This window comes from Pelophylax lessonae, assembly GCF_965119305.1.
Source record: "Pelophylax lessonae genome assembly, chromosome: 9".
NCBI lineage: Eukaryota > Metazoa > Chordata > Amphibia > Anura > Ranidae > Pelophylax > Pelophylax lessonae.
In genome coordinates, this window is record NC_138776.1 from 12,840,197 (window position 1) to 12,867,214 (window position 27,018).

General features: G+C 47.1%; 1 protein-coding gene across 1 annotated transcript in view; it reads left to right on the plus strand.

Moving 5' to 3' along the window:
- The window catches only part of ARHGAP19 (Rho GTPase activating protein 19), a gene marked incomplete at its 3' end in the record, with an annotated part of 92,545 nt that overhangs the window by 48,778 nt on the left and 16,749 nt on the right, over positions 1 to 27,018 (plus strand). Inside the window, exons 6-8 of the mRNA XM_082268791.1 lie at positions 8,681 to 8,767; positions 22,736 to 22,801; positions 24,704 to 24,904. Coding sequence (XP_082124917.1) covers positions 8,681 to 8,767; positions 22,736 to 22,801; positions 24,704 to 24,904 — 354 coding nt within the window. The remainder of the gene's footprint in view (positions 1 to 8,680; positions 8,768 to 22,735; positions 22,802 to 24,703; positions 24,905 to 27,018) is intronic.

Here is a 27,018-nt window from a genome sequence, read left to right on the forward strand (position 1 = left end):
AGCGCTGCCCGAGCGAGTACCGTCAACCAGGAAGTCTGTCTATTCAAGGGTTATTTTATCTGGGAGAAATGTGTGACTTACTCTTGCTTTTTAATAAATGACTTATATAAATGAGATTACACTATATGAGTCTTCCTTCCTACATGGTCATTAACCACATTGGTCCATCTGGGGGGAGACCGAGTGTTAGAAGAAAGTCTGTTCCAGGGAAAAAGCAGCATTCTACTCCACACCGGACTAAGCGTGTTTTACCCATGTGCAGTAGTGCTACGGGTCCTGGCAGTCTGGTAAGTGGAAGTATCCATAGGGAGTGGATCCACACAAGATTGCACTTTATTTAGGCACGGATTGGCACTGATCTGCATAATAAGGAGCACCTAAGCACACTGCACTTTCACTGGCTACTTGCTTAAAATTGAACTTTTTTGGGACTTTAATAAGTTTTTTTTAATTTTTATTGTTTTATGTACACATTATTTATGTTGCAATATTTCAGATTTTTTTTTGCACTGTATTTTAGAATTGATTTGCATTTTTGTGGCACTTTAACCACTTAACCCACGGAGGATTTGGCTGCTCAAAGACCAGGCCCTTTTTTGTGATTCGGCACTGCGTGACTTTAACGGACAATTGCGCGGTCGTGCGACGCTGTACCTAAATGAAATTGACATCCTTTTTTTCCCACTAACCGAGCTTTCTTTTGGTGTTATTTGATCACCTGTTTTTATTTTTTTACCTTTTGCGCTATAAACAAAAAAAGAGCAACAATTTTGAAAAAATAACAATATTTTTCACTTTTTTTTTTATATGAAATTCTCAAAAAACAAATTGAAAAAATCAAAATTTTTTTAACATTTTAGGCCAATTTGTTTTCTGCGACATATTTTTGGTTAAAAAAAAATTGCAATGAGCGGATTTTGATTGATTTGCGCAAAAGTTATTGCGTTTACTTACTACGGGAAAAATTTGTCATTTTTGTGTGTTTTTTTTTTTTTTTTTTTTTATTTATTTTTTTAAACAAGTAATGGCAGCGATCTGCAATTTTTTTTTTTTTTTTTTTTTTTTTGCGGGACTGCGACATTGCGGTGGACAGATTGGACCCCTAACTGACATTTTTGACACTTTTGGGGGGACCAGTGAGATTACTACAGTAATCAGTGCTATACATATGCACTGTTACTGTAGAAATGACACTGGCAGGGAAGGGGTTAACTTAGTGCTCAAGGGGTTAAGTGTGTCCCTAGGGGCGTGATTCTAACTTTCAAGGGGTGTGGCTTGTGATGTAACCCCAGAGACATGCGATCCTACATAGCAGGATCGTATGATCTCTGCAGTTACACCAGGGAGAATGACAGGCGGCTTTGTTTACATCAGCCGCCTGCCTTTCTCCCTTTCCAGCGGGAGATCGCGAGTGACCGGCGGACATCGGAGCCGCTGGTCACTCGCACGGGGATCTCGGGGAAGGAGCGGGGGCGCCGGCGCGCGCTCGCCCCCTAGAGGCTCGTGGGCAGTTGACCGGTACGTCACTTTGCCCAGGAGGGGCTGACAGCCGCAGTATATGTACTTGCGGCGGTCGGCAAGTGGTTAGAGATTTTATTGAAGGGTGTTGGTGCAATAGCAAGTTTTGCACTTTATAATAATTTTGCACTTTATTTAGTATACCCATTTTGCTCTGTGCACTACTTTTTTGAATACAAATGCAGCCACACTTTTCACAGATTTATTTGTATCATTTATCGTTTTCCTTCCACTTCATAATTATGCGCCACTTTGTGTTGGTCTATCACATAAAATCCCAATAAAATATATTTGTTTTTTGGTTGTAACATGACACAATGTTTAAAATTTACAAGGGGGTGTGAATACTTTTTCAAGGCACTGCAAGTACTAAAAATATATGATCTAAAAATAAGATGGAACGTGGCAAATAAGGTTTTCTTTTTCTTCCCAGTTACTCATCACTCTCCATGCGTCTAACCCTGCGTCTTTTCAGTTCTGTACTCGGTGATCTCATATGTGGGAAGTGTTGGCTTTGTGTGCCGTGCGTTTTTTAAGCTGAGCGGTGCACGGGAGGTCAGCAGGCTGGCGGTCGTTTCAGGCCGACTTCTTTTGAAATGCAGATTAAAGATAAATGGTTAAGCGCCTCTGAAGGCATCTATACAAGGAACAAATAATTCCCCGCGGCTCGTCAAACGACTCGGCAAGCAGGACTGATGGGGCGAGCGTTGGGTACATTTTTTTTTTTTTTTCACTGCACATTGGGGCCTCACCCAATTGATGAGTCGCTGCTATTAAAAATAATTCAGGTCTTGACAAATGTGCGTTACTCAGCAGCTAATATTAGGATACAGTGTTTTTTTTTTTTTTTAAACTATTCACAGCGGGAGCGCGGCTCCGGCGGCGCGTGTGATGCCAATACTGCGTGCACATAATCGCGTAGATCTACGTAATTATGCGCAGCCGAGCTGCCCTGCCGCGGTAAATCTGCGCGGGGGCGGTCGGCAAGTGGTTAATAGATGTTTTATTAAATGAAAACTCAACGAAATCGGTAAACCCTGGGTTGGTTGATCGATCTTTGACAAACTGTGCTTAACCGCTTGCCGACCGCCCCACGGCACGGCTACGCATGATCGCATAGATCTAACAGTGCATATTATTTAGCACTGATCACTGTATTGGTGTCACTGGTCCCCAAAAAGTGTCACTTAGTGTCAGATTTGTCTGCCACAATGTCGCAGTCCAGATAAAAAATTGCTGATCGCTGCCATTACTAATAAAAAAAAACAAAAAAAAAAAAATTAAAAAACCAGAATACTATACCGTAGTTTGTAAACGTTTATAACTTTTGCGCAAACCAATTATACGCTTTTTTGGGATTTTTTTTTGTTTATTTTTTTTAACAAAAATATGTTGCAGAATACAAATTGGACTAAATTGATTAAAAAAATTTGATTTTTTTTTTTTTAATGTATTGGGAATGTTTTATAGCAGAAAGTACTGTAAAAAATATTGTGGGGTTTTTTTTTTTTTTTTTTCTTTTTCAGAATTGTCGCTTTTTTTTTTTTTTTTGTTTTATAGCACAAAAACGAAAAATCGCACAGGTGATCAAATACCACCAAAATAAAGCTCTATTTGTGTGTGTGTGTGGGGGGGGGGGGGGAGAATTACATGTTTAGCACCCTCCTAGGTAAGTGCTAGTGAGGACATGGCTCGGTTTGGAGGGGGGGAGTGTAGCACCCTCCTAGGTAGGTGCTAGTGAGGACATGGCTCGGTTTGGCGAGGGGGGGGGGGGGGTGAGTGTAGCACCCTCCTAGGTAGGTGCTAGTGAGGACATGGCTCGGTTTGGCAGGGGGTGAGTGTAGCACCCTCCTAGGTAGGTGCTAGTGAGGACATGGCTCAGTTTGGCGGGGGGTGAGTGTAGCACCCTCCTAGGTAGGTGCTAGTGAGGACATGGCTCGGTTTGGCAGGGGGTGAATGTAGCACCCTCCTAGGTAGGTGCTAGTGAGGACATGGCTCAGTTTGGCGGGGGGGTGAGTGTAGCACCCTCCTAGGTAGGTGCTAGTGAGGACATGGCTCAGTTTGGCGGGGGGTGAGTGTAGCACCCTCCTAGGTAGGTGCTAGTGAGGACATGGCTCAGTTTGGCAGGGGGTGAGTGTAGCACCCTCCTAGGTAGGTGCTAGTGAGGACATGGCTCAGTTTGGCGGGGGGGGGGGTGAGTGTAGCACCCTCCTAGGTAGGTGCTAGTGAGGACATGGCTCAGTTTGGCGGGGGGTGAGTGTAGCACCCTCCTAGGTAGGTGCTAGTGAGGACATGGCTCAGTTTGGCGGGGGGTGAGTGTAGCACCCTCCTAGGTAGGTGCTAGTGAGGACATGGCTCAGTTTGGCGGGGGGTGAGTGTAGCACCCTCCTAGGTAGGTGCTAGTGAGGACATGGCTCAGTTTGGCGGGGGGTGAGTGTAGCACCCTCCTAGGTAGGTGCTAGTGAGGACATGGCTCAGTTTGGCGGGGGGTGAGTGTAGCACCCTCCTAGGTAGGTGCTAGTGAGGACATGGCTCAGTTTGGCGGGGGGTGAGTGTAGCACCCTCCTAGGTAGGTGCTAGTGAGGACATGGCTCAGTTTGGCGGGGGGTGAGTGTAGCACCCTCCTAGGTAGGTGCTAGTGAGGACATGGCTCAGTTTGGCGGGGGGTGAGTGTAGCACCCTCCTAGGTAAGTGCTAGTGAGGACATGGCTCGGTTTGGCGGGGGGGAGGGGGTGAGTGTAGCACCCTCCTAGGTAGGTGCTAGTGAGGACATGGCTCGGTTTGGCGAGGGGGCGGGGTGAGTGTAGCACCCTCCTAGGTTGGTGCTAGTGAGGACATGGCTCGGTTTGGCAGGGGGTGAGTGTAGCACCCTCCTAGGTAGGTGCTAGTGAGGACATGGCTCGTTTTGGCAGGGGGTGAGTGTAGCACCCTCCTAGGTAGGTGCTAGTAGGGACATGGCTCGGTTTGGCGAGGGGGGGGGGGGGTGAGTGTAGCACCCTCCTAGGTAGGTGCTAGTGATGACATGGCTCAGTTTGGCAGGGGGTGAGTGTAGCACCCTCCTAGAAAGGTGCTAGTGAGGACATGGCTCAGTTTGGCAGGGGGTGAGTGTAGCACCCTCGTAGGTAGGTGCTAGTGAGGATATGGCTTGGTTTGGCGGGAGGGGGGGTGAGTGTAGCACCCTCCTAGGTAGGTGCTAGTGAGGACATGGCTCAGTTTGGCGGGGGGTGAGTGTAGCACCCTCCTAGGTAGGTGCTAGTGAGGACATGGCTCAGTTTGGCGGGGGGTGAGTGTAGCACCCTCCTAGGTAGGTGCTAGTGAGGACATGGCTCAGTTTGGCGGGGGGTGAGTGTAGCACCCTCCTAGGTAGGTGCTAGTGAGGACATGGCTCAGTTTGGCGGGGGGGTGAGTGTAGCACCCTCCTAGGTAGGTGCTAGTGAGGACATGGCTCAGTTTGGCGGGGGGTGAGTGTAGCACCCTCCTAGGTAGGTGCTAGTGAGGACATGGCTCGGTTTGGCAGGGGGTGAATGTAGCACCCTCCTAGGTAGGTGCTAGTGAGGACATGGCTCAGTTTGGCGGGGGGGTGAGTGTAGCACCCTCCTAGGTAGGTGCTAGTGAGGACATGGCTCAGTTTGGCGGGGGGTGAGTGTAGCACCCTCCTAGGTAGGTGCTAGTGAGGACATGGCTCAGTTTGGCAGGGGGTGAGTGTAGCACCCTCCTAGGTAGGTGCTAGTGAGGACATGGCTCAGTTTGGCGGGGGGGGGGGGTGAGTGTAGCACCCTCCTAGGTAGGTGCTAGTGAGGACATGGCTCAGTTTGGCGGGGGGTGAGTGTAGCACCCTCCTAGGTAGGTGCTAGTGAGGTCATGGCTCAGTTTGGCGGGGGGTGAGTGTAGCACCCTCCTAGGTAGGTGCTAGTGAGGACATGGCTCAGTTTGGCGGGGGGTGAGTGTAGCACCCTCCTAGGTAGGTGCTAGTGAGGACATGGCTCAGTTTGGCGGGGGGTGAGTGTAGCACCCTCCTAGGTAGGTGCTAGTGAGGACATGGCTCAGTTTGGCGGGGGGTGAGTGTAGCACCCTCCTAGGTAGGTGCTAGTGAGGACATGGCTCAGTTTGGCGGGGGGTGAGTGTAGCACCCTCCTAGGTAGGTGCTAGTGAGGACATGGCTCAGTTTGGCGGGGGGGTGAGTGTAGCACCCTCCTAGGTAGGTGCTAGTGAGGACATGGCTCAGTTTGGCGGGGGGTGAGTGTAGCACCCTCCTAGGTAAGTGCTAGTGAGGACATGGCTCGGTTTGGCGGGGGGGAGGGGGTGAGTGTAGCACCCTCCTAGGTAGGTGCTAGTGAGGACATGGCTCGGTTTGGCGAGGGGGCGGGGTGAGTGTAGCACCCTCCTAGGTTGGTGCTAGTGAGGACATGGCTCGGTTTGGCAGGGGGTGAGTGTAGCACCCTCCTAGGTAGGTGCTAGTGAGGACATGGCTCGTTTTGGCAGGGGGTGAGTGTAGCACCCTCCTAGGTAGGTGCTAGTAGGGACATGGCTCGGTTTGGCGAGGGGGGGGGGGGTGAGTGTAGCACCCTCCTAGGTAGGTGCTAGTGATGACATGGCTCAGTTTGGCAGGGGGTGAGTGTAGCACCCTCCTAGAAAGGTGCTAGTGAGGACATGGCTCAGTTTGGCAGGGGGTGAGTGTAGCACCCTCGTAGGTAGGTGCTAGTGAGGATATGGCTTGGTTTGGCGGGAGGGGGGGTGAGTGTAGCACCCTCCTAGGTAGGTGCTAGTGAGGACATGGCTCAGTTTGGCGGGGGGTGAGTGTAGCACCCTCCTAGGTAGGTGCTAGTGAGGACATGGCTCAGTTTGGCGGGGGGGTGAGTGTAGCACCCTCCTAGGTAGGTGCTAGTGAGGACATGGCTCAGTTTGGCGGGGGGTGAGTGTAGCACCCTCCTAGGTAGGTGCTAGTGAGGACATGGCTCAGTTTGGCGGGGGGGTGAGTGTAGCACCCTCCTAGGTAGGTGCTAGTGAGGACATGGCTCAGTTTGGCGGGGGGTGAGTGTAGCACCCTCCTAGGTAAGTGCTAGTGAGGACATGGCTCGGTTTGGCGGGGGGGAGGGGGTGAGTGTAGCACCCTCCTAGGTAGGTGCTAGTGAGGACATGGCTCGGTTTGGCGAGGGGGCGGGGTGAGTGTAGCACCCTCCTAGGTTGGTGCTAGTGAGGACATGGCTCGGTTTGGCAGGGGGTGAGTGTAGCACCCTCCTAGGTAGGTGCTAGTGAGGACATGGCTCGTTTTGGCAGGGGGTGAGTGTAGCACCCTCCTAGGTAGGTGCTAGTAGGGACATGGCTCGGTTTGGCGAGGGGGGGGGGTGAGTGTAGCACCCTCCTAGGTAGGTGCTAGTGATGACATGGCTCAGTTTGGCAGGGGGTGAGTGTAGCACCCTCCTAGAAAGGTGCTAGTGAGGACATGGCTCAGTTTGGCAGGGGGTGAGTGTAGCACCCTCGTAGGTAGGTGCTAGTGAGGATATGGCTTGGTTTGGCGGGAGGGGGGGTGAGTGTAGCACCCTCCTAGGTAGGTGCTACTGAGGACATGGCTCGGTTTGGCAGGGGGTGAGTGTAGCACCCTCCTAGGTAGGTGCTAGTGAGAGAGTATAGTTTTTGGCTCTGTCTGCCTATCAAAGGAGCCGCAGGGAAATCTATGTTGCTTTCTGCCTACCAGAGAGCAGGATCTGTTAGTGAGGTCTGCTCATTGGTCTCAGTATGCGTTTCATTGGGTCTAGAGAGTGTTTCACACTGGTCCAATAGGGAGGCATGTTGGACAGTGGGAGGAAACCTGACCAATGGCTACATAGCCTATGATACAGTCCTGGTGATTGGCAGAGGGTAGGTCGCCTTGGTGCATTCTGGGATACTGTATAAAAGGCAGGAGCACATCGGGGTCTTTGGCTGGAGAGCAGAGTCCCGGAGGGAGGGGGGTGGCTGCCGCCTCCCCCTCTGTAGCAGTGACACGTGGTCACAGGCAGTCGTCCTGAGGGCCAGAGGAACGAAGCTGAACCCAGAGGTCCAGGAAAGCTGACTGAGGGGGAGACACTGGAGACCCTAGAAAAACAGTATTGTGAGTACAGGGGATCGTGTCAAGGGGCCTGACCTGAGGGGGGCCACCCCGGAGTAGGATAGTCAAGAGGACGGGTGTCAGTGGCCAAGAAAGAGGATACGAAGGAGAGTCCTGAAGAGAATTTAAGAATTTAGTTCATCAAGTCATCTGGATAGAGAACTGACGTAGGCTCTTTACCATGTGACCAGCTGTGTCCAATCACAGCTGGTCATATAGTAAATAGGAAGTGCTGTTGATCAGCTTTCCTCAGTTTGTGCCTGACAGGCATGAGATGAGGAGAAACGATCTGCGGCTCTCCTGCCGGGGGGGGGTTCTGCGCCGTAACCCTACGTGTTTCGTCAGAGGTGTCTGACGACATCAGGGGTCATATGAAATACAACTGTGTATCAAATCTGATAGAAGAAATATAATAAAAAAACAAAATAAAAATATGGGTAGGCAGATGGAAAAGGAGGGGTAGGATAAGGTGAAGTAAGATTTCCTGCCTCCCCCCCCCCCCCCGGCTCTTATCGGAGTATTGATTAGCAGTGCAGACCCTTTGGGGGGGGGTGCCACTAGAGCCACCAGGAATGCCCACCCATGGCCATCAGGGATGCGTTCCAACCGGCGGAAATGACGTGTCACTGTACTCCGTAACCCTACGCGTTTCGAGGTGTCTGACATCATCAGGGGTCATGTCAAACTGTGTAAATCTGATAGAAGAATTATAATAAAAATAAGGTAGGCAGGTGGAAAAGGAGGGGTAGGATAAGGTGAAGTAAGATCACCTCCCCCCGACTCTTATCCAACTGGGAGCAGAGGGAATGTGATCACTTATTAAAAAAAAAAATAATAATAATTAAAAGGTGGAATTTTTAATAAGTTTTTATGTCTCTATACAAAAATGTTTTGCCTTTTTACATTTTCGATTTTATAGTGAATGGAATGTTTTTACAAGATGATGGTTTCCAGTCACTTTAATATATAAATGTTTAATAAACCGAAATTAAAAAAAAAAAATATATATATATATATATAAATGTTTATTCTCTGCCTTAGAATCTGACGTTGATGCCTCTGTTTGTATTCCAGGTCACAGCGAATGATTTGCAGGAACATATAATAAAGCTGACCAATGGAGTGACATTTATGATAAAACATTCTCAAAAACTTTTTAAGGTAACAGCTTTGTATTTCTTTTCTTTTTTTTTTTTTTAGTTTTATAAAAAATAAAACTCCCCCCCCCCCAGGTGATCTCTGTACATTGCAGATATTTTAACAAACTTTGTGTTGCTGTGAAGAAATAGCTGTTTCTTTCAGCAAGACTGGTTCTGAATGGGAGTGGCTGCTTCGTTATAATCAACTGATGCACTTTCTGTGTTCTTATGAGGAAATCTGCAGGGTCTGCATCCCTTTAGAAGTATTTCACCAATATACACGATAATCCGCGATGGGGGAACCTCGGCACCCCAGATGTTTTTGAAACTACATTTCCCATAATGCTCATGCACTCTGCAGTGTAGTTAACCATCATGGGAACATCTGGGGTGCCGAGGTTCCCCATCACTGACCTATACTGCCAAAAGTATTGGGACACCTGCCTTTACACACACATCAACTTTAATGGCATCCCAGTCTTAGTCCGTAGGGTTCAATATTGAGTTGGCCCACCCTTTGCAGCTATAACAGCTTCAACTCTTCTGAGAAGGCTGTCCACAAGGTTTAGGAGTGTGTCTATGGGAATGTTTCACCATTCTTCCAGAAGCGCATTTGTGAGGTCAGGCACTGATGTTGGATGAGAAGGCCTGGCTCGCAGTCCTTGCTCTAAATCATCCCCAAAGGGGTTCTATCGGGTTGAGGTCAGAACTCTGTGCAGGCCAGTCAAGTTCCTCCACCCCAAACTCGCTCTTCCAACTGTCTTTTTTTCCCTCCCTTCCAACTGTCGTTTTTTTTCTCCCTTCCAACTGTCGTTTTTTTCTCCCTTCCAACTGTCGTTTTTTTTCTCCCTTCCAACTGTCGTTTTTTTTCTCCCTTCCAACTGTCGTTTTTTTTCTCCCTTCCAACTGTCGTTTTTTTCTCCCTTCCAACTCGTTTTTTTTTCTCCCTTCCAACTCTCGTTTTTTTTCTCCCTTCCAACTGTCGTTTTTTTTCTCCCTTCCAACTGTCGTTTTTTTCTCCCTTCCAACTGTCGTTTTTTTTCTCCCTTCCAACTGTCGTTTTTTTTCTCCCTTCCAACTGTCGTTTTTTTTCCTCCCTTCCAACTGTCGTTTTTTTTCCTCCCTTCCAACTGTCGTTTTTTTTCCTCCCTTCCAACTGTCGTTTTTTTTTCTCCCTTCCAACTGTCGTTTTTTTTTCTCCCTTCCAACTGTCGTTTTTTTTTCTCCCTCCCAACTGTCGTTTTTTTTTCTCCCTTCCAACTGTCGTTTTTTTTTCTCCCTTCCAACTGTCGTTTTTTTCTCCCTTCCAACTGTCGTTTTTTTCTCCCTTCCAACTGTCGTTTTTTTCTCCCTTCCAACTGTCGTTTTTTTCTCTCCCTTCCAACTGTCGTTTTTTCTCTCCCTTCCAACTGTCATTTTTTTCTCTCCCTTCCAACTGTCGTTTTTTTCTCTCCCTTCCAACTGTCGTTTTTTTTTCTCCCTTCCAACTGTCGTTTTTTTTTCTCCCTTCCAACTGTCGTTTTTTTCTCTCCCTTCCAACTGTCGTTTTTTTCTCTCCCTTCCAACTGTCGTTTTTTTTCTCCCTTCCAACTGTCGTTTTTTTTCTCCCTTCCAACTGTCGTTTTTTTTTCTCCCTTCCAACTGTCGTTTTTTTTTCTCCCTTCCAACTGTCGTTTTTTTTTCTCCCTTCCAACTGTCGTTTTTTCTCCCTTCCAACTGTCGTTTTTTTTTCTCCCTTCCAACTGTCGTTTTTTTTCTCCCTTCCAACTGTCGTTTTTTTTTCTCCCTTCCAACTGTCGTTTTTTTTTTTCTCCCTTCCAACTGTCGTTTTTTTTTCTCCCTTCCAACTGTCGTTTTTTTTCTCTTTTTCTTCTTTATTCCCAATAAATGGTATATTATAGTATGGGTTTTACGAAATAGGGAAAATCTACCTGGCCATATTGAGAGATCAGGTGGGGAATACTTTACGACTGAATGTTACTAGAGTCCATGCGCTTTGTTAATTGCATTGTGTATGATGGGATTCGAACATGGGCTGTTGTATACCATACTAATGTTTATTGTTATGGTGTTTGAAATGTAACAGTTTTTTTTTTGTTGTTGCTTTTTCCCCTTTTGTTTGGAAAAAAAATAATAAAAATGATTGAAAAAAAGTTATAAATATTAAAAATTATAAAAATTTAAATTAAAAATGTAAAACTAAAATTAAAGATAAAATAAAAATAGTTTTATTCAGATACTCTGTGGGCAGAAGTAATAGCCACCAAAAAGGCAACCTTCTGTGACAGTGTAAGCAGAGGAATCTCCCTAATGTTCTCAAAAGTACATTTTTTTCCAATTGTCTTTTTTTCTCAACTTCCATTTTTCCCCACTGTGGTTTTTCCCAACTGTTGTTCCCCCCCCAACTGTCGTTCCCCCCCCAACTGTCGTTTTTCCCCCCCAACTGTCGCCCCCCCCCCGCTGTTGTTTTTTTCCCAACTGTCGTTTTATTTTATTACCTTTTTTCTTTTTTTTTCCTTTTCTTTTCTTTTAATTTTTATTTTGAAACTTTATTTTTCCTTTTTTTTTTTTTTTTCTTTACACTTTTAGACTTTTATTTTACAAGATTTATTACACCTTTTTTAATTTTTTTTCGGTTTTGAAATGTCCCAGTAGCTGGACATTCATGTTTTTTTTTTTGCAGTTTACAACATACAGACTTTTACTTTTGTAACAGATTTTTCTGGGTGGATTTCTGTACAAAAAATCATCTGCTAGGCTCCCTCTTTTTGAACTTTTCAATATATATTTTTCTGCCAGTCGTTTCTTTTCTTTCTCCAATGGTTACTTAGCAACTGTGGAGTTCTTGGCTTTCAAACATCCCAATTCCCTCTGAAATAAATTCTCAGATCTAGTCTAAGTAATTCCATATCACTAAAGTAAAAGTCCGATCCATATCTAGTATGCAATGCTCCTGGATTGGCATTCCATCGCAATACAGGCGGTCTCCGGGTTACAAACAAGTTTCGGTCTTTAGGTTTTGTTTCTTAAGTTGAATTTAATTGTAAGTCGGAACAGATACATTTTTTAAGTGTAGCTCCAGCCAAAGAAATAATTAAGTTTTTTGGATAGGGAAGGGTTACCACTAGGGATGCACCGAATATTCGGCGGCCGAACATTATTCGGCCGAAAATAGAAAAAATAGCACTTTCGGCGTTCGGCCGAATAAGTCAAAAGGCCGAATAATTTTGAGCCGAACAATGTCAGCTTCCGCCCTGACCGCTCACCTTCCTTATTGCGGCTCGCGGCTCCCTTCTCACACGCCGCCGGTGTCGTGTTCGGCCGCGAGTTGGGAGTGTGACGTCACGCGCGCGTCCCGCCCCCTGCTCCTGACTGCGGCTCCTTCACACTAGGTCCACGCCCCGCCCCCCTGTTTGCGGCTTTTGGCTCTGGCTGCAGTTCAGGTATGTGATGTGGAGCTGAGCACATTTGGGGGAGAATATGGTAGCTGGCAGCTGCACAAGCATTAGTGTGCAGACTGCCATATGTTGTTGCCACTTGCCATGTTAATTACATTAGAGTGCCCTATAAAGTGCCCCTTAAAAAAAAAAAAATAAAAAAAATGTGCCCAACAGAGTGCTCCCTTGACATAAAATGTGGCCATCAGCGTGCCCCTTATTTTATGCTAAGGGACATGCTGATGAGCATATTTTATGTTAAGGGGCACTCTGATGAGCATATTTTATGTTAAGGGGCACTCTGATGGGCAGATTTTATTTTAAGGGGCACGCTAATGGGCATATTTTATGTTAAGAGCAACGCTGATTTAAATGTTTTGTTTTTCCCATCAGAGTGCCCCCTAACATAAAATGTGCCCATCAGCGTGCCCCCTAACATAAAATGTGCCCATCAGCGTGCCCCCTAACATAAAATGTGCCCATCAGCGTGCCCCCTAAAAATTGGCAAAATAAATGGAAAAAATGCGAAACACCGCGTTCGGTATTCGGCCTTCGGCCAAGCATTTCATTATTATTCGGCTTCGGCCAAGAATTTCATTTCGGTGCATCCCTAGTTACCACCCTTGTATGATTTGTGTGGCTGTCTGTGCCCCTCTTCAGAAGATTTCACCTCACTTTCTGTCTGGTTATTGTGGAAACAAGGATTGGTGATAAACCTTCAGTGGAGACACCTTTTCCCCATGAGAACTCTTCCAGGAGTGAATTTCCCTTCCTAGGGGGAGATTTCTTCTCACTTACTGTTGTCTCCCTCCGTTTGTAAGTAGGAGTCGTTTGTAAGTCAGATGTTTGTAACCCGGGGACCGCCTGCAAGTCAACCGATTCTCATCCACTATCCAAAATGTTGGTGATCCTTTAGAAGAATATTCTGCTAGGCTCCCTCTTTTTGAACTTCCAATAATATTTTTCTGCCGGTCGTTTCTTTCTCCAATGGTTACTTCGCAACTGTGGACTTCTTGACTTTCCATATCACTAAAAGTAAAAGTCCTTCCATATCACTAAAGGTAAAAGTCCAATCCATATCTAGTATGCAATGCTCCTGGATTGGCATTCCATCACAATAAGTCAACCGATTCTCATCCAACATCCAAAACGTTGGTGATCCTTCAAAAGAATATTTTGTTTTCTTCTATAGTTACATTATTCTTCACAAAGTAAGACGTCAAAGGAACCAGATTTCCTTCACCAATATTACTAAGCTAGTTAAAATGGTACCCACTGATATTGTACTTATCGTAAATCTTTTTCTCTGAATTTGTTGAAGGACCCATCCGATCTTCATGATGGAAGGGTCTTATTTCTTCATCTGAATGAGCAGGATGCTCGGTTCAGCCAAAAGCAAAAAAACTCGCTCTAGGGGAAGACCCTTGCTGGTGTTCAAACCAGAGCGATGCCGGATCCTGGCCCGCAGATGGGCAAGCAGAGCCCGGAATACATACTGGAGGGGGGGCGCAGAGTGTAGGGAGATTTTGAGCGGGACTCCAGGTGCCAGGATAAAACTTCTTGTCACCATGGCGACCTGGCGCTTGGGGTTTGTCGAACCCTGGTATAAAGGTTCTCTGTTCAATATCCACATGCTGGCTCAACACGTTTCAAATTTCTTCATATCAAATATCTGTTGGCAAACAATCTGTCCTCTCTACGGATTTGGATACCGGCCTTGGGTCTGATGGTATCAACCTTCGAGGTGGTTCCATTTGCTTAGTTTCACACTAGGCCTTTACAAAAGGAGATTCTTGTCAAATGGAACAAGGATCCAAAGTCCTTGGACAATTTGATTTGGTTGAGCCACAAAACAGTCAGCTCTGTTGTGGTGACTTCAGTCACCAGCACTATGCCAGGGCAAGTCTTTCCTGCCGCTGTTTTGGACGGTAGTGACCCCGAACGCCAGCCTGTCGGGCCGGGGCGGGGTGCTGGGAAAGCTCTGTGCCTAGGGAACCTGGACAGTAGAGGAGTCGAAACTACCGATCAATGCTTTGGAGCTCAGAGCAATTAAGCTTTGTCTGAGCCAATGGACGACTCGTCTGCGAGATTGTCCGGTTCGGATTTAATCGAACAAAGCCACGGCTGTGGCTTTTATCAATCAGGGGGGCACCAAGAGTGTCTTGGCGGCCAGGGAGGTGGCCGAGATTATGGCTTGGGCGGAAAGGTTTGTTCCAGCCCTCTCTGCTGTACACATCCCAGGTGTGGAGAACTGGCAAGCGGATTACCTGAGTCAAGTTGTTGGATCAAGGGGAAATGGTCCCTACACCCGGAGGTGTTTCATCTCCTTCGTGTCCGGTGGGGGACACCAGAGGTCGATCGGTTTGCTTCTCGTCTCAACAGGAAGGTTCAGAGGTTCGTAGCCAGGTCTTGGGATCCTCTGGCCGACGCCACAGACGCACTGGTGGCTCCTTGGGGTCGGTATCGGCTGATTTACGCCTTTCCTCCACTGAAACTCCTGCCGAGGCTTCTACGCAGGATAGAGGTGGAAGGGATTCCAGTCATTCTTGTGGCCACAGACTGGCCTCGCTGGTCCTTGTATGCAGATCTGGTAAGGTTGGTTGCCGATGCTCCTTGGAGACTTCCTCTGAGGGAAGATCTGCTATCTCAAGGGCCAATCTTCCATCCTGCTTTACAGTCACTGGCTTTAATGGCATGGCTGTTTAAAGCCAGGTGTTGAGAGATAGAGGTATTTCTGACTCTGTGATTCCTACATTTTTGAAGGCCAGGAACTTCCAGGAAGATCTATCATTGTACGTGGAAATTGTACATTTTGTGTTGTGAATCACTGAGGGTGCACCCTCGCTTGTTTTCAGTAGCTAGGGTTTTGGCCTTTCTGCAAAAAGGGGTTGAACAGCGGTTGGCTTTGGGCACTATCAAAGGCTTTGGCTATATATTTCCAACGCCCGCTAGCTACGTATGCCTTAATTCGCACTTTCATTCAGGGAGTGTGCCATATGGCTCCCCCGAGACGATCCCTACTACCTCCGTGGAATCTGAATTTGGTATTCTCTGTTCTCAAAAGAAGGCTTTTGAAGAACTTTTGGGAGATTTCTCTGCTTTCATTGTCTCGGAAGGTTGCCTTTTTGGTGGCTATCACTTCAGTGTCTGAATTGGTGGTGTTGTCCTGACACTCACCTTATTTGGTGGTCCACAAAGATAAGGTGATACTACGACCTAATCGGTCTTTTCTTCTTAAAGCGGAGTTCCACCCTGGATTTGGTTTTTTTTTTTTTAATACCCCCGGGACAGTCAGGGCTAGTGCATTCCACAATGGCTAGCCTCTGATCTGTCCCGGGTTGCACTTATCTGCAAGACGAAATACTTACCTTGCAAACGTCTTGTCCAGCGCTGCCATCTCAGATGTGGGCAGCTTGAAGCCAGCGCGTCCTCTTCGGCGTCTTCTTCCGCCTTCTGTGGTCCCACGATGCTCTGCGCCGGCCCCGACGTCACTTCCGGGTCGCGCGCATCACCCCTCCACAGCTTCTGGGCATGCCCAGAAGCTGTTTAGAAGGGGATGACGCGCGCGACCCGGAACTGACGTCGGGGCCGGTGCAGGCGCAATGATTCCTGGGAGCTATGACGTCCAGCTCCCAGGAATCATTGCAGAGCCAGGAAGTGACGACGGGCCGCGGCCGAGGAAGGAGGAAGAAGGAAGTAAGGTAAGTATATTTTGTTCGCTACGAGGTAAGTAAAAAAAAAAAAAATATGCGATTATCCATTTCTTTTTCAGGTGACCCGGAGCGAGAAGATGGAGGTAAGTATAAAAATAGGGTGGAACTCCACTTTAAGGTGGTTTCTGATTTTCATTTGAATGAAGACATTGTGCTACCTTCACTTTGTACCAAGCCCAAGCATCCCAAGGAAATTGCCATGCATTCTTTGGATGTGGTTGGGGCGATCAGGGTTTATCTGGCGGCTACTGAGTGTTTCAGAAAATCAGATGCTCTTTTTTGTCCTTACTGAGGGAACTTGTAAAAGATTGGCTGAGTCTGCTGCGACCATATCTCGATGGATCAGGCAGACGGTTTTTCAGGCTTATTCATTGAAGGGTCAGGTTTCTCCTTTTCCCTGTGAAGGCGCATTCTAGGGCGCTGAGTGCCTCTTGGGCTTTTCGCCATCAGGCGTCAGTGATGCAAATTTGCAAGGCGGCAACTTGGTCGTCTGTGCATACATTTACAAAATTCTACAAAGTAGATGTGTCGGTATCCTTGGATGACTCTCTTTGCTGCAAGGTTTTGCAGGCTGCTGTTTAAAAAAGAACCTTTTTTGTTTGTTCTCTTCGAGGGTGTATCGTTTTTTTCGAGGTGAGCTCCATGTTACCTGGTTGGCTAATTTTAGCCTTTGGGGAATTACGTTCTTCTTTGCGTTTTTCCCACCCCTCATGCATATACTGCTTTGGGACGGCCCAATAGTCTAAGAAGATATGGAGCTGCGTCTGTCAATGGTTGATAGAGAAAACTGGATTTTTGTACTTACCGTAAAATCCTTTTCTCTGAAGTCCATTGACAGATGCAGCACCTGCCCCTCTATTAGTGAAATGGGGTTTTTGTTTTCTAAACACTGCTTGCAATCAAACCTGGAGGCAGTAGCAGAGTGTGTGGGGTTATGCCTGCAGGGACAGGCCCATAGGCGTGGTAAAGCTTTTTCCTGCCTAGTGTCCTATTCTGGAGCATAACCCAATGGTCTAAGAAGATATGGAGCTGTGTCTGTCAGTGGACTTTAGAGAAAAGGATTTTATGGTAAGTACAAAATTCCAGTTTTCTCTTCTGTTGATTGAAGCACATAGCAATCTTCATGATGGACGGGGCATTTCAAAAGTGGTGCAAAAGAGAAGGAAAGATGTAGTCGCGAAGCTCAAACCGCCTCCTGCAAAACTTTCTGGCCAAAACTCGCATCCCCTGAGGCAGTTGCATCAATTTTGTAGAATTTGGTTAAAGTTTTGATCTGACGACCAGGTACCCACCTTGCAAACCTGAGCAACAGAATTAGAATGCTGAAATGCCCAGGAGGCACTTCACACCATGGAGAAATTAGAAGACACAGGGAATCGAGAGCGTATGTGCCTGGACCACTGATTGATAAATCCTCCTAGAAATGGTGAAGGATGAAGCAGCTTGTCCTTTCCAGGGTCCATCCAGGATGATGAACAGAGAGTCAGTCTTCCGATTCAAGGTCAAAGACCTCAGGTCAACTCTAGTGGCCCCACCAGATCCAGTTGATGAGGGGCTGCTTTTTTAGGTTCAGAAGGATGGGGGCACAGAGAAAGCAAGACTATGTCCTCGTTCAAAATGGAAGGCCAGCATCACTTTAAAAAGAGAGCAGAAAATTCTAGGTCCAAACTCTTGAGCGCTAGGCAAAAACTAAGCTGTTCACCAAAGTCTCAATACCACGGAGATGCTCAAGTAAGAGGTACTCCTAATGGTGTTCAAACGTAATGCTCATTCCTCAAAATATCGGGAAATCTTCAAGCAACTGCAAAAAGCGTACACAGGAGGGCGGAAATGCCTAGTGCAGGGGTCTCAAACTCATATTACCTGAGGGCCACTGGACAAGTTTTCATATCCCATGGGGGCCGCTTGCAAACTTTCCAACTTCAAAAACATCATTAAACTAATCTACAGTGGTAGTTACTGCTTGCTACCAGTCACTGCAGCCTCCCCAGTGCCTACCAAAAGCGCGCCTCCCCAGTGCCTACCAAAAGCGCGCCTCCCCAGTGCCTACCAAAAGCGCGCCTCCCCAGTGCCTACCAAAAGCGTGCCTCACCAGTGCCCACCAAAAGCGTGCCTCACCAGTGCCCACCAAAAGCAGCCAATCAGTGCCTAGATCACAGAGCCTGGATATGAATTGCCCAGGCGGCCACTGTTATATCCCCACTGTGTGAGATGTAATGAGAGGAGGGAGGGAAGCATTCTGTGCACCCACCCAGGTTCAGCCCTGCCTTTCCCGCCACAGATCATAGCCGCCCCAGGTCAGGCAGCATACCGGGAATTTTCCCAGTGGGCCAGTCCGGCCCTGATCCTGATGGACCAGTCCTGTAGGCAGTTTGTAACCAGGCTGCGGGCTGTAAATGGCCCGTGGCCCGGTACTTTGAGACCCCTGACCCAGTGGTGGGATTCAAAAATTTTAGTAACCAGTTCTGACTTTCAAGCATGGACGGTGTAATCCTCAGCTGCCATGCTGTTTGTGTGACAGCTGTAGCGGCTGGAGGAAACTTAGCTGCACGGAGGATGAAAGTGTCCATGTGAATTGTTGGGGCACTGCTGTTCCCCTGCACGCGCAGGCCCCGTTGCACAATAGTCAGTGTTTGGGGCCTTTTGACTGGGCTCCGTCGCGCGAATGGCCGGCCGGCCGGCTCCACTAAATGGCACAGGTCAGACTTTGAGATCACAAAAGTGTGAAAAGGGCCTTCAGTAATCAAGGTATAGCGTGCCCCCTTAAATGCAGACTGACCAGCGCGCCCCCTTTCAATGCAGAGAGATATCGGTGTGCCCCCTTTCAATGCAGAGAGATATCGGTGTGCCCCCTTTCAATGCAGAGAGATATCGGTGTGCCCCCTTTCAATGCAGAGAGAGATCGGTGTGCCCCCTTCAATGCAGAGAGTGATCGGTGTGCCCCCTTCAATGCAGAGAGAGATCGGTTTGCCCCCTTCAATGCAGAGAGAGATCGGTGTGCCCCCTTCAATGCAGAGAGAGATCGTTGTGCCCCCTTCAATGCAGAGAGAGATCGTTGTGCCCCCTTCAATGCAGAGAGAGATCGTTGTGCCCCCTTCAATGCAGAGAGAGATCGTTGTGCCCCCTTCAATGCAGAGAGAGATCGTTGTGCCCCCTTCAATGCAGAGAGAGATCGTTGTGCCCCCTTCAATGCAGAGAGAGATCGTTGTGCCCCCTTCAATGCAGAGAGAGATCGTTGTGCCCCCTTCAATGCAGAGAGAGATCGTTGTGCCCCCTTCAATGCAGAGAGAGATCGGTGTGCCCCCTTCAATGCAGAGGGAGATCGGTGTGCCCCCTTCAATGCAGAGGGAGATCGGTGTGCCCCGTTCAATGCAGAGAGATCAGCGTACCGTGCCGTGCGTGACACCCCCCCCCCCCCCCCCCCAGACCAGTGCACTTACCAGGTGGACCAAATCTGAGTAGGTGGAGCGGAGGAGGAAGAAGTGATGTCACTGGTTGCTAGACGCCAAGCGGCTCCACTCTGCTGTGTGTGTGTGGGCTCCTGCAGCAGAGATGGAAGAGAGAGAGGCCAGCCAGAGCCAGGGGAGTCTGAATCGGATGGTAGCTGTTCTGCTGAACAGTAAGTCTGACTGGATTGACAGACTGACAGTGACCCCCCCTTCTTTGGCAGCTTGCACCGGTTCGGCGAACTTGAAAAATATTAGTAACCGGCTAGCGCGAACCAGATGAATCCCACCACTGCCCTGACCTAGTGCATTGCTACCATACAACTTTAATACAAATGCATACTCAACTTGTACAATCACTCTCAACTCGTACTCCTACTCTGAGGAAGGGGGTATGTCCCCCAAAACACCTCAGCCTTCCAACCATGCATGGCTGGATGACCTCACCTACCGCCATTTTACACGCCTGTTGATATTAATCACACAGAATCTCCAGCTGTAGGTGATGTCCTCTCGCCATGTAGCTCACGGTTGTGAGGGAAATGCCTCTTTCTTCAGAGTATGAGTTTGAGAGTATGCAAATGTCTTTTTGTATTAGTGCCATTCTGTGTGTTTTTACCAAAACTAAGCTGTGTTTCAGATGGCCAAAAAAGTAGGGCGTGTTTTTACTTTTGCTTGCATCTGGTGACCTGCTGCTGCAGGTGGCGACCTAAAACCCATCCATCATGAAGACTGCTGTGTCCTTCACTGAATGGAAGAGAACCATTGTTTGCAGTCTTATATGTTTTTGAGGCTCGTCTTTTCTCTATGTTGAATGTTTCCTCAAGATGCCATTTTACCAAACCTAGACCATGTCGGTGACTACTAATACACTGGGTGTATATCACACTAATCTGGTTTGTTTTCTATGGAAAAGTCATGCTCAAGTGTCTTCAGATGCGTAGGTCAGCCTGCAGTGACTGTGCTTGCATTTAGTGGTTCCGTAATTGCCGGATTTCTAAGAAAAGTAGTGGGTGACAAGGATGAGCCAGTAATTGGAAGATCTGATACCGGAGTTAATGGACACTCCTGGGATTGCCGCAAGTGGATTCTGAACTAGGAGGCTGAAGCAGGGAAGGGGAGTTTTATTAAGTTCATTTATCTTGAATAAGATGAGCCTTGGGTCCGTCACAGACCGCTTCTTAGACATCCTTCTCCATTAACCTTTGTTATGAAGCTTCTCCGACAATCAAAGGACTGAACTTCTGAGCAACGAGGCGTTTCTGAAGGTGGCATCGTGTAAACTGGGGAATAGGCTATGGTGCATTATTATTGATGTAACCTTTATGATTTTTTTCATCTTATTTTTATTCCGATTTTCCGAAGTCTGTATGTACTGTAAACTTTACAAATGGCAGTTAAAGCAAAATGTCGGGTCTTTTATGTATTTTCAAATTTTTTAACCACTTCTGGACCAGAAGACATTTCCCCCTTAATGACCAGGCCACTTTTTGGAATTCTGCACTTTGTTATTTTAACGGCCAATTGCGCGGTCGTGTGACGCTGTACCCAAATAAAATGGATGTCCTTTTTTTTTTTCCACAAATAGAGCTTTCTTTTGGTGGTATTTGATCATCTGTGTGATTTTTTTATTTATTTTATTTTTTTTTTGCGCTATAAACAAAAAAATAGGGACATTTCTTGAAAAAAATTGCTGCCGCCGGTCCCGTGGATCGACATCTCCGCTGCCTAGTGGGTTGGCCTTGCGCCGCCGGCAGCGCACATTCGCCCCCCCAGGATCGCTGCTGCGAATCACCGTACCTGTGTAGTATCTATGCGACGGGCGGTAATCAAGTGGTTAAGTAGAGGTCCAGGCTTGGGGCAAGATTCTGACAGTCAGGATCCGCACACAACCATGGACTGGCACCTGGCTTAGCCTCTGACATTCGCCAGCTCTCTGCTCACAGGGCTCTGAGAACCGAGAGATCAGCGGTCTTTGATCGCTCACCTCTCAGTCTTAGAGCTGGCAGGGGACCTTGGAAGGTATGATTTTTGAAAGAAAAAGCCGAACTTCTCTTTTAATCCAAAGTAGGACAGAGAGGAGAAATTAAAAAGAAAGCGAGAAGGGGAAGATAGTATTAACCACTTCGGCTCTCCCACCTGTTCGCCCCTTATGGACTAGAGCAATTTTCAAATTTCTGGTCCTGGTCCTTGGCACCGAGGGGGGCGCATATTTGCATGAATCGCCTCCTACTCACGCTGCGCCCTTCCTGCAGTGTTACCGTCGCCTAACTGAAAGCTCTGGTTTCTGGACCACATGACCGCCGTGATAGCCAATCACTCCCGTGATCCTAAGCTGTGCCCCGCCTCCTGGCCCCATGGATCTCTTAAAGGGCCGAGAGGCACCGGCACTAAGAGGTTATCTTCATCTTTGGATGGAAAGTCATCCCTTTGATCTGTAGATGAAGAAACGGTTTCAAAATGAAACAATGTTTCATTGTATCTTTCTGTATTCGCGGCTGAACAATGTTGATAAACATTGCCAGACTGCTTTTTTTGATAGCTCCTGCTGCCAACCTTCCATGTGTACTTGGCAATGCAGTTATGATTCATCAGAGCTGAATTGCCATGTACTGGGATGGGGGATCCTGGCAGAAGGACTGGACCTACTAGACACGCCCTGCGTACACTGATGAACATTTTTTTGAGCGTGTGTAGTACGCCCAGAGTCTGCAACTGGTTAAGAGTACGGGCAAAGCTCTTTTGTTCATACTTCTCTTCTGGGTCAGACTTATTCCTGCACTCCTGTGACCATAAGTACATTTTGTCCTTCATGAGGAGTCTGCGAAGTCCATAGGGTGTCCTTTGCCATAATCTTCTCTCCAAGGAGTGTTGAGTGAGAGTCTTTCATTGCAAGTGACTGGTGCCCATCTGTTAACATTTGTCCTTTTGCTGAGGACTAGACCCACCCTGCCTTTGGGGTCCCTCATATTTGTGATTGGGGGGCTACATATTAAAATTGGCATAAGTTGAATGCATCCAGTTCCAGGGTGTGCGCCCACTGACTGTAACCGAAAAGAAAAATGAAAAAGAACAATGAGGCCCAGCAGTACAAATTTTGTCTTCTTGTGTCCTGTTAAATTCTTATTATTGCATGTTGCCTGCAACTATATTACTACACCAGATTACGGTGATTGGTAATGATTTCAAGGGACTTATATCTTTGTTTCAGTATTAGTGCACCAGCTGTTTGCCTGCGCTTTACAATTGCAAATCAAATTGCTTAATGCAAGTTAATTGTATATCTGCACACATGAAAATGGATGAAGTGACAGATGTTTTGCAGTCTGCATTGAAGCTTCAGAAAGAACCATTCTCTGATTTTTTTTTTTTTTTTTTTATGTTTGTTTTTCAGGCTCCTCCATACATACGGGAATATGCTCGAGTGTACGTTGGTGGGAGCAAGACTCCATCCTCAAAGGTAAGAGTGAGCAAGACTGAGTATCTTTCAGGCAAGGTGGAGGTTCTCGATATGCTGTAAAGGAGGTGGAGGTCCTATGTATGCTGTGAGGGAGGTGGAGGTCCTCGGCATGCTGTGAATGAGGGTGGAGGTCCTCGGCATGCTGTGAATGAGGGTGGAGGTCCTCGGTATGCTGTGAAGGAGGGTGGAGGTCCTCTGTATGCTGTGAAGGAGGGTGGAGGTCCTCTGTATGCTGTGAAGGAGGCGGAGGTCCTCGGTATGCTGTGAAGGAGGCGGAGGTCCTCGGTATGCTGTGAAGGAGGCGGAGGTCCCCGGTATGCTGTGAAGGAGGCGGAGGTCCCCGGTATGCTGTGAAGGAGGCGGAGGTCCCCGGTATGCTGTGAAGGAGGCGGAGGTCCTCGGTATGCTGTCAATGAGGGTGGAGGTCCTCGGTATGCTGTGAATGAGGGTGGAGGTCCTCGGCATGCTGTGAATGAGGGTGGAGGTCCTCGGCATGCTGTGAATGAGGGTGGAGGTCCTCGGTTTGCTGTGAAGGAGGGTGGAGGTCCTCGGTATGCTGTGAAGGAGGGTGGAGGTCCTCGGTATGATGTGAAGGAGGGTGGAGGTCCTCGGTATGATGTGAAGGAGGGTGGAGGTCCTCGGTATGCTGTGAAGGAGGCGGAGGGCCTCGGTATGCTGTGAAGAAGGCGGAGGGCCTCGGTATGCTGTGAAGGAGGCGGAGGGCCTCGGTATGCTGTGAAGGAGGCGGAGGGCCTCGGTATGCTGTGAAGGAGGCGGAGGGCCTGGGTATGCTGTGAAGAAGGCGGAGGGCCTCGGTATGCTGTGAAGGAGGCGGAGGTCCTCGGTATGCTGTGAAGGAGGCGGAGGTCCCCGGTATGCTGTGAAGGAGGAGGAGGTCCCCGGTATGCTGTGAAGGAGGCGGAGGTCCCCGGTATGCTGTGAAGGAGGCAGAGGTCCTCGGTATGCTGTGAAGGAGGCAGAGGTCCTCGGTATGCTGTCAATGAGGGTGGAGGTCCTCGGTATGCTGTGAATGAGGGTGGAGGTCCTCGGCATGCTGTCAATGAGGGTGGAGGTCCTCGGCATGCTGTCAATGAGGGTGGAGGTCCTCGGCATGCTGTCAATGAGGGTGGAGGTCCTCGGTATGCTGTGAAGGAGGGTGGAGGTCCTCGGTATGCTGTGAAGGAGGGTGGAGGTCCTCGGTATGATGTGAAGGAGGGTGGAGGTCCTCGGTATGATGTGAAGGAGGCGGAGGGCCTCGGTATGCTGTGAAGGAGGCGGAGGGCCTCAGTATGCTGTGAAGAAGGCGGAGGGCCTCGGTATGCTGTAAAGGAGGCGGAGGGCCTCGGTATCTTGTGAAGGAGGCGGAGGGCCTCGGTATGCTGTGAAGGAGGCGGAGGGCCTCGGTATGCTGTGAAGGAGGCGGAGGGCCTCGGTATGCTGTGAAGGAGGCGGAGGGCCTCGGTATGCTGTGAAGGAGGCGGAGGGCCTCGGTATCTTGTGAAGGAGGGTGGAGGTCCTCGGTATGATGTGAAGGAGGGTGGAGGTCCTCGGTATGCTGTGAAGGAGGCGGAGGGCCTCGGTATGCTGTGAAGGAGGCGGAGGGCCTCAGTATGCTTTGAAGAAGGCGGAGGGCCTCGGTATGCTGTGAAGGAGGCGGAGGGCCTCGGTATGCTGTGAAGAAGGCGGAGGGCCTCGGTATGCTGTGAAGGAGGCGGGGGGCCTCGGTATGCATTTTTAAAACATTTTTAAAAATGTTTTAAAATTAAAGAAAAAAAAATGAAATTGACTCTGAACATTTACTGTTCACGTTCGCCTGTGTGCGTTTTATTTTTATCTCACAATAGTGGAAGGCGCGGGTGATTTCTAGATTGCTTAGAATATTCTCCTCCCCCGTCCATACAGGATGACCTGGATTTGCCGTCCTCAAAGACTGAGTTTCCATTGGCGAAGAGTCAGAAGAGAAGCCGGTTGGCCTCGTCGCCCGGATCTTCCACCTCTCAGCAGGAGCTGACTCAGCAGAGGACGGAGCAGGCGCTGCGGGATCTCTTCCAGCACGTCCACAGCATGCCGGACTCCACCAAGAAGAAGAAGCTCCTTCGTCAGGTAGGTGGAGAATCCCCATCTACCGAAAAATGATGGCCTGCTACCTTCACCTGGTGATCCGCCTGTATTAGAACACCCCCAACCCCCCCCCCCCCCTCCCCAACTCTGGATGGAGGATTACAGCAGACAGCAGCATTGTCAGTTGGGGGAGGGGGGGGGTGTTAGATGTACTAGCAGATTTAACCTTTTCATGCCCAGCCCATAGATGAATGACGGCCGGGCCGTGGCTTTCCTGTCCTGACTGGATGTTATGACGTCCTGTCAGGAAGCTCCAATCGTGGGCCTGCGCAGCCGCGTGCCTCACTGCCGGTACCATGTGACCTCTGTGACCAATCACAGCAGGTCACATGACAGTTGTACTCAATTTTATTTATTTATTTTTTTCCCTTTTTCCCTCCCAGGGGGACTGAGAAAGTTATGGAATTATATGTATATCAAGGGGCATCTACATGTTTTACAGTATGCATAATCTAGGAATATTGTGTTTATATGTGATTTTTGTTTTCCTTTTTTTATATGTGATTTTTGTTTTCCTTTTTTTTATGTGATTTTTGTTTTCCTTTTTTTTATGTGATTTTTGTTTTCCTTTTTTTTATATGATTTTTGTTTTCCTTTTTTTTATATGATTTTTGTTTTCCTTTTTTTCTGTGATTTTTGTTTTCCTTTTTTTCTGTGATTTTTGTTTTCCTTTTTTTTTTTTTATGTGATTTTTGTTTTCCTTTTTTATATGTGATTTTTGTTTTCCTTTTTTATGTGATTTTTTTTTTCCTTTTTTATGTGATTTTTTTTTTCCTTTTTTTATATGTGATTTTTGTTTTCCTTTTTATATGTGATTTTTGTTTTCCTTTTTTTCTGTGATTTTTGTTTTCCTTTTTTTCTGTGATTTTTGTTTTCCTTTTTTTTTTTTATGTGATTTTTGTTTTTCTTTGTTTTTTTATGTGATTTTTGTTTTCCTTTTTTTATATGTGATTTTTGTTTTCCTTTTTTTATATGTGATTTTTGTTTTCCTTTTTTTCTGTGATTTTTGTTTTCCTTTTTTTCTGTGATTTTTGTTTTCCTTTTTTTTTTTATGTGATTTTTGTTTTCCTTTTTTTCCTGTGATTTTTGTTTTCCTTTTTTTTTTTTATGTGATTTTTGTTTTCCTTTTTTTTTTTTTATGTGATTTTTGTTTTCCTTTTTTTATATGTGATTTTTGTTTTCCTTTTTTTCTGTGATTTTTGTTTTCCTTTTTTTCCTGTGATTTTTGTTTTCCTTTTTTTTTTTTATGTGATTTTTGTTTTCCTTTTTTTTTTTTATGTGATTTTTGTTTTCCTTTTTTTATATGTGATTTTTGTTTTCCTTTTTTATTTTATATGTGATTTTGAATGGCAGAATACATTTTGGACTAAATTTACGAAGAAAGAATTATTTTGCTAAATTTTAGGAACGGAAAACAGTTCCTAGTTCCAGTGATGATTAAATGCTACCAAAAAAGAAAGCTTTATTTGCGTGAACAAAATGATAAAAATGTCATATGGATACAGTGTTTCATGACCGCGTAATTGTCATTCAAAGTGTGACGGCGCTGAAAATTGGCCTGGGCAGGAAGGGGGTAAAAGTGTCAGGTATTCAAGGGGTTAAATACACTAACAAATTGCAGTCACTTCCCCCTTGGTGAGTGGGCGCACCCCCCAGGATCGCTCCCGCAAACCGCCGTACAGATACAGCGATTCACGGGAACCTGCCGCAGTATATAGGCGGCGGCTGGTCAGCAAGTAGTTAATATTTGCTTAAAAAAAAAAAAAAAAAGTCTTCACTAATTGACCAATATAAATAGAACCATGGAAGAACATCCAATCATTTCCCTTGAGATTGATGAAGTAATTTGAATCTGAATTATTCCCTATCAATAAACAATCTGGGAGCTCTTACCATGTTCCTTTTACTATGATTAGTATGTGATTAGTCTGCCCTCTACTGGCCAAGCTTGGTAATGTAAAAACATTTTTTTTTTTTTTTCCTGAATGTGAAATTTCATTATGGAGTACAAAGGGTTGGATTTACTAAAGGCAAATAGACTTTGCAAAGTGCAGTTGCTCCAGAGCTTAGAAATTAGGTGAAGCTTTACTTTGCAA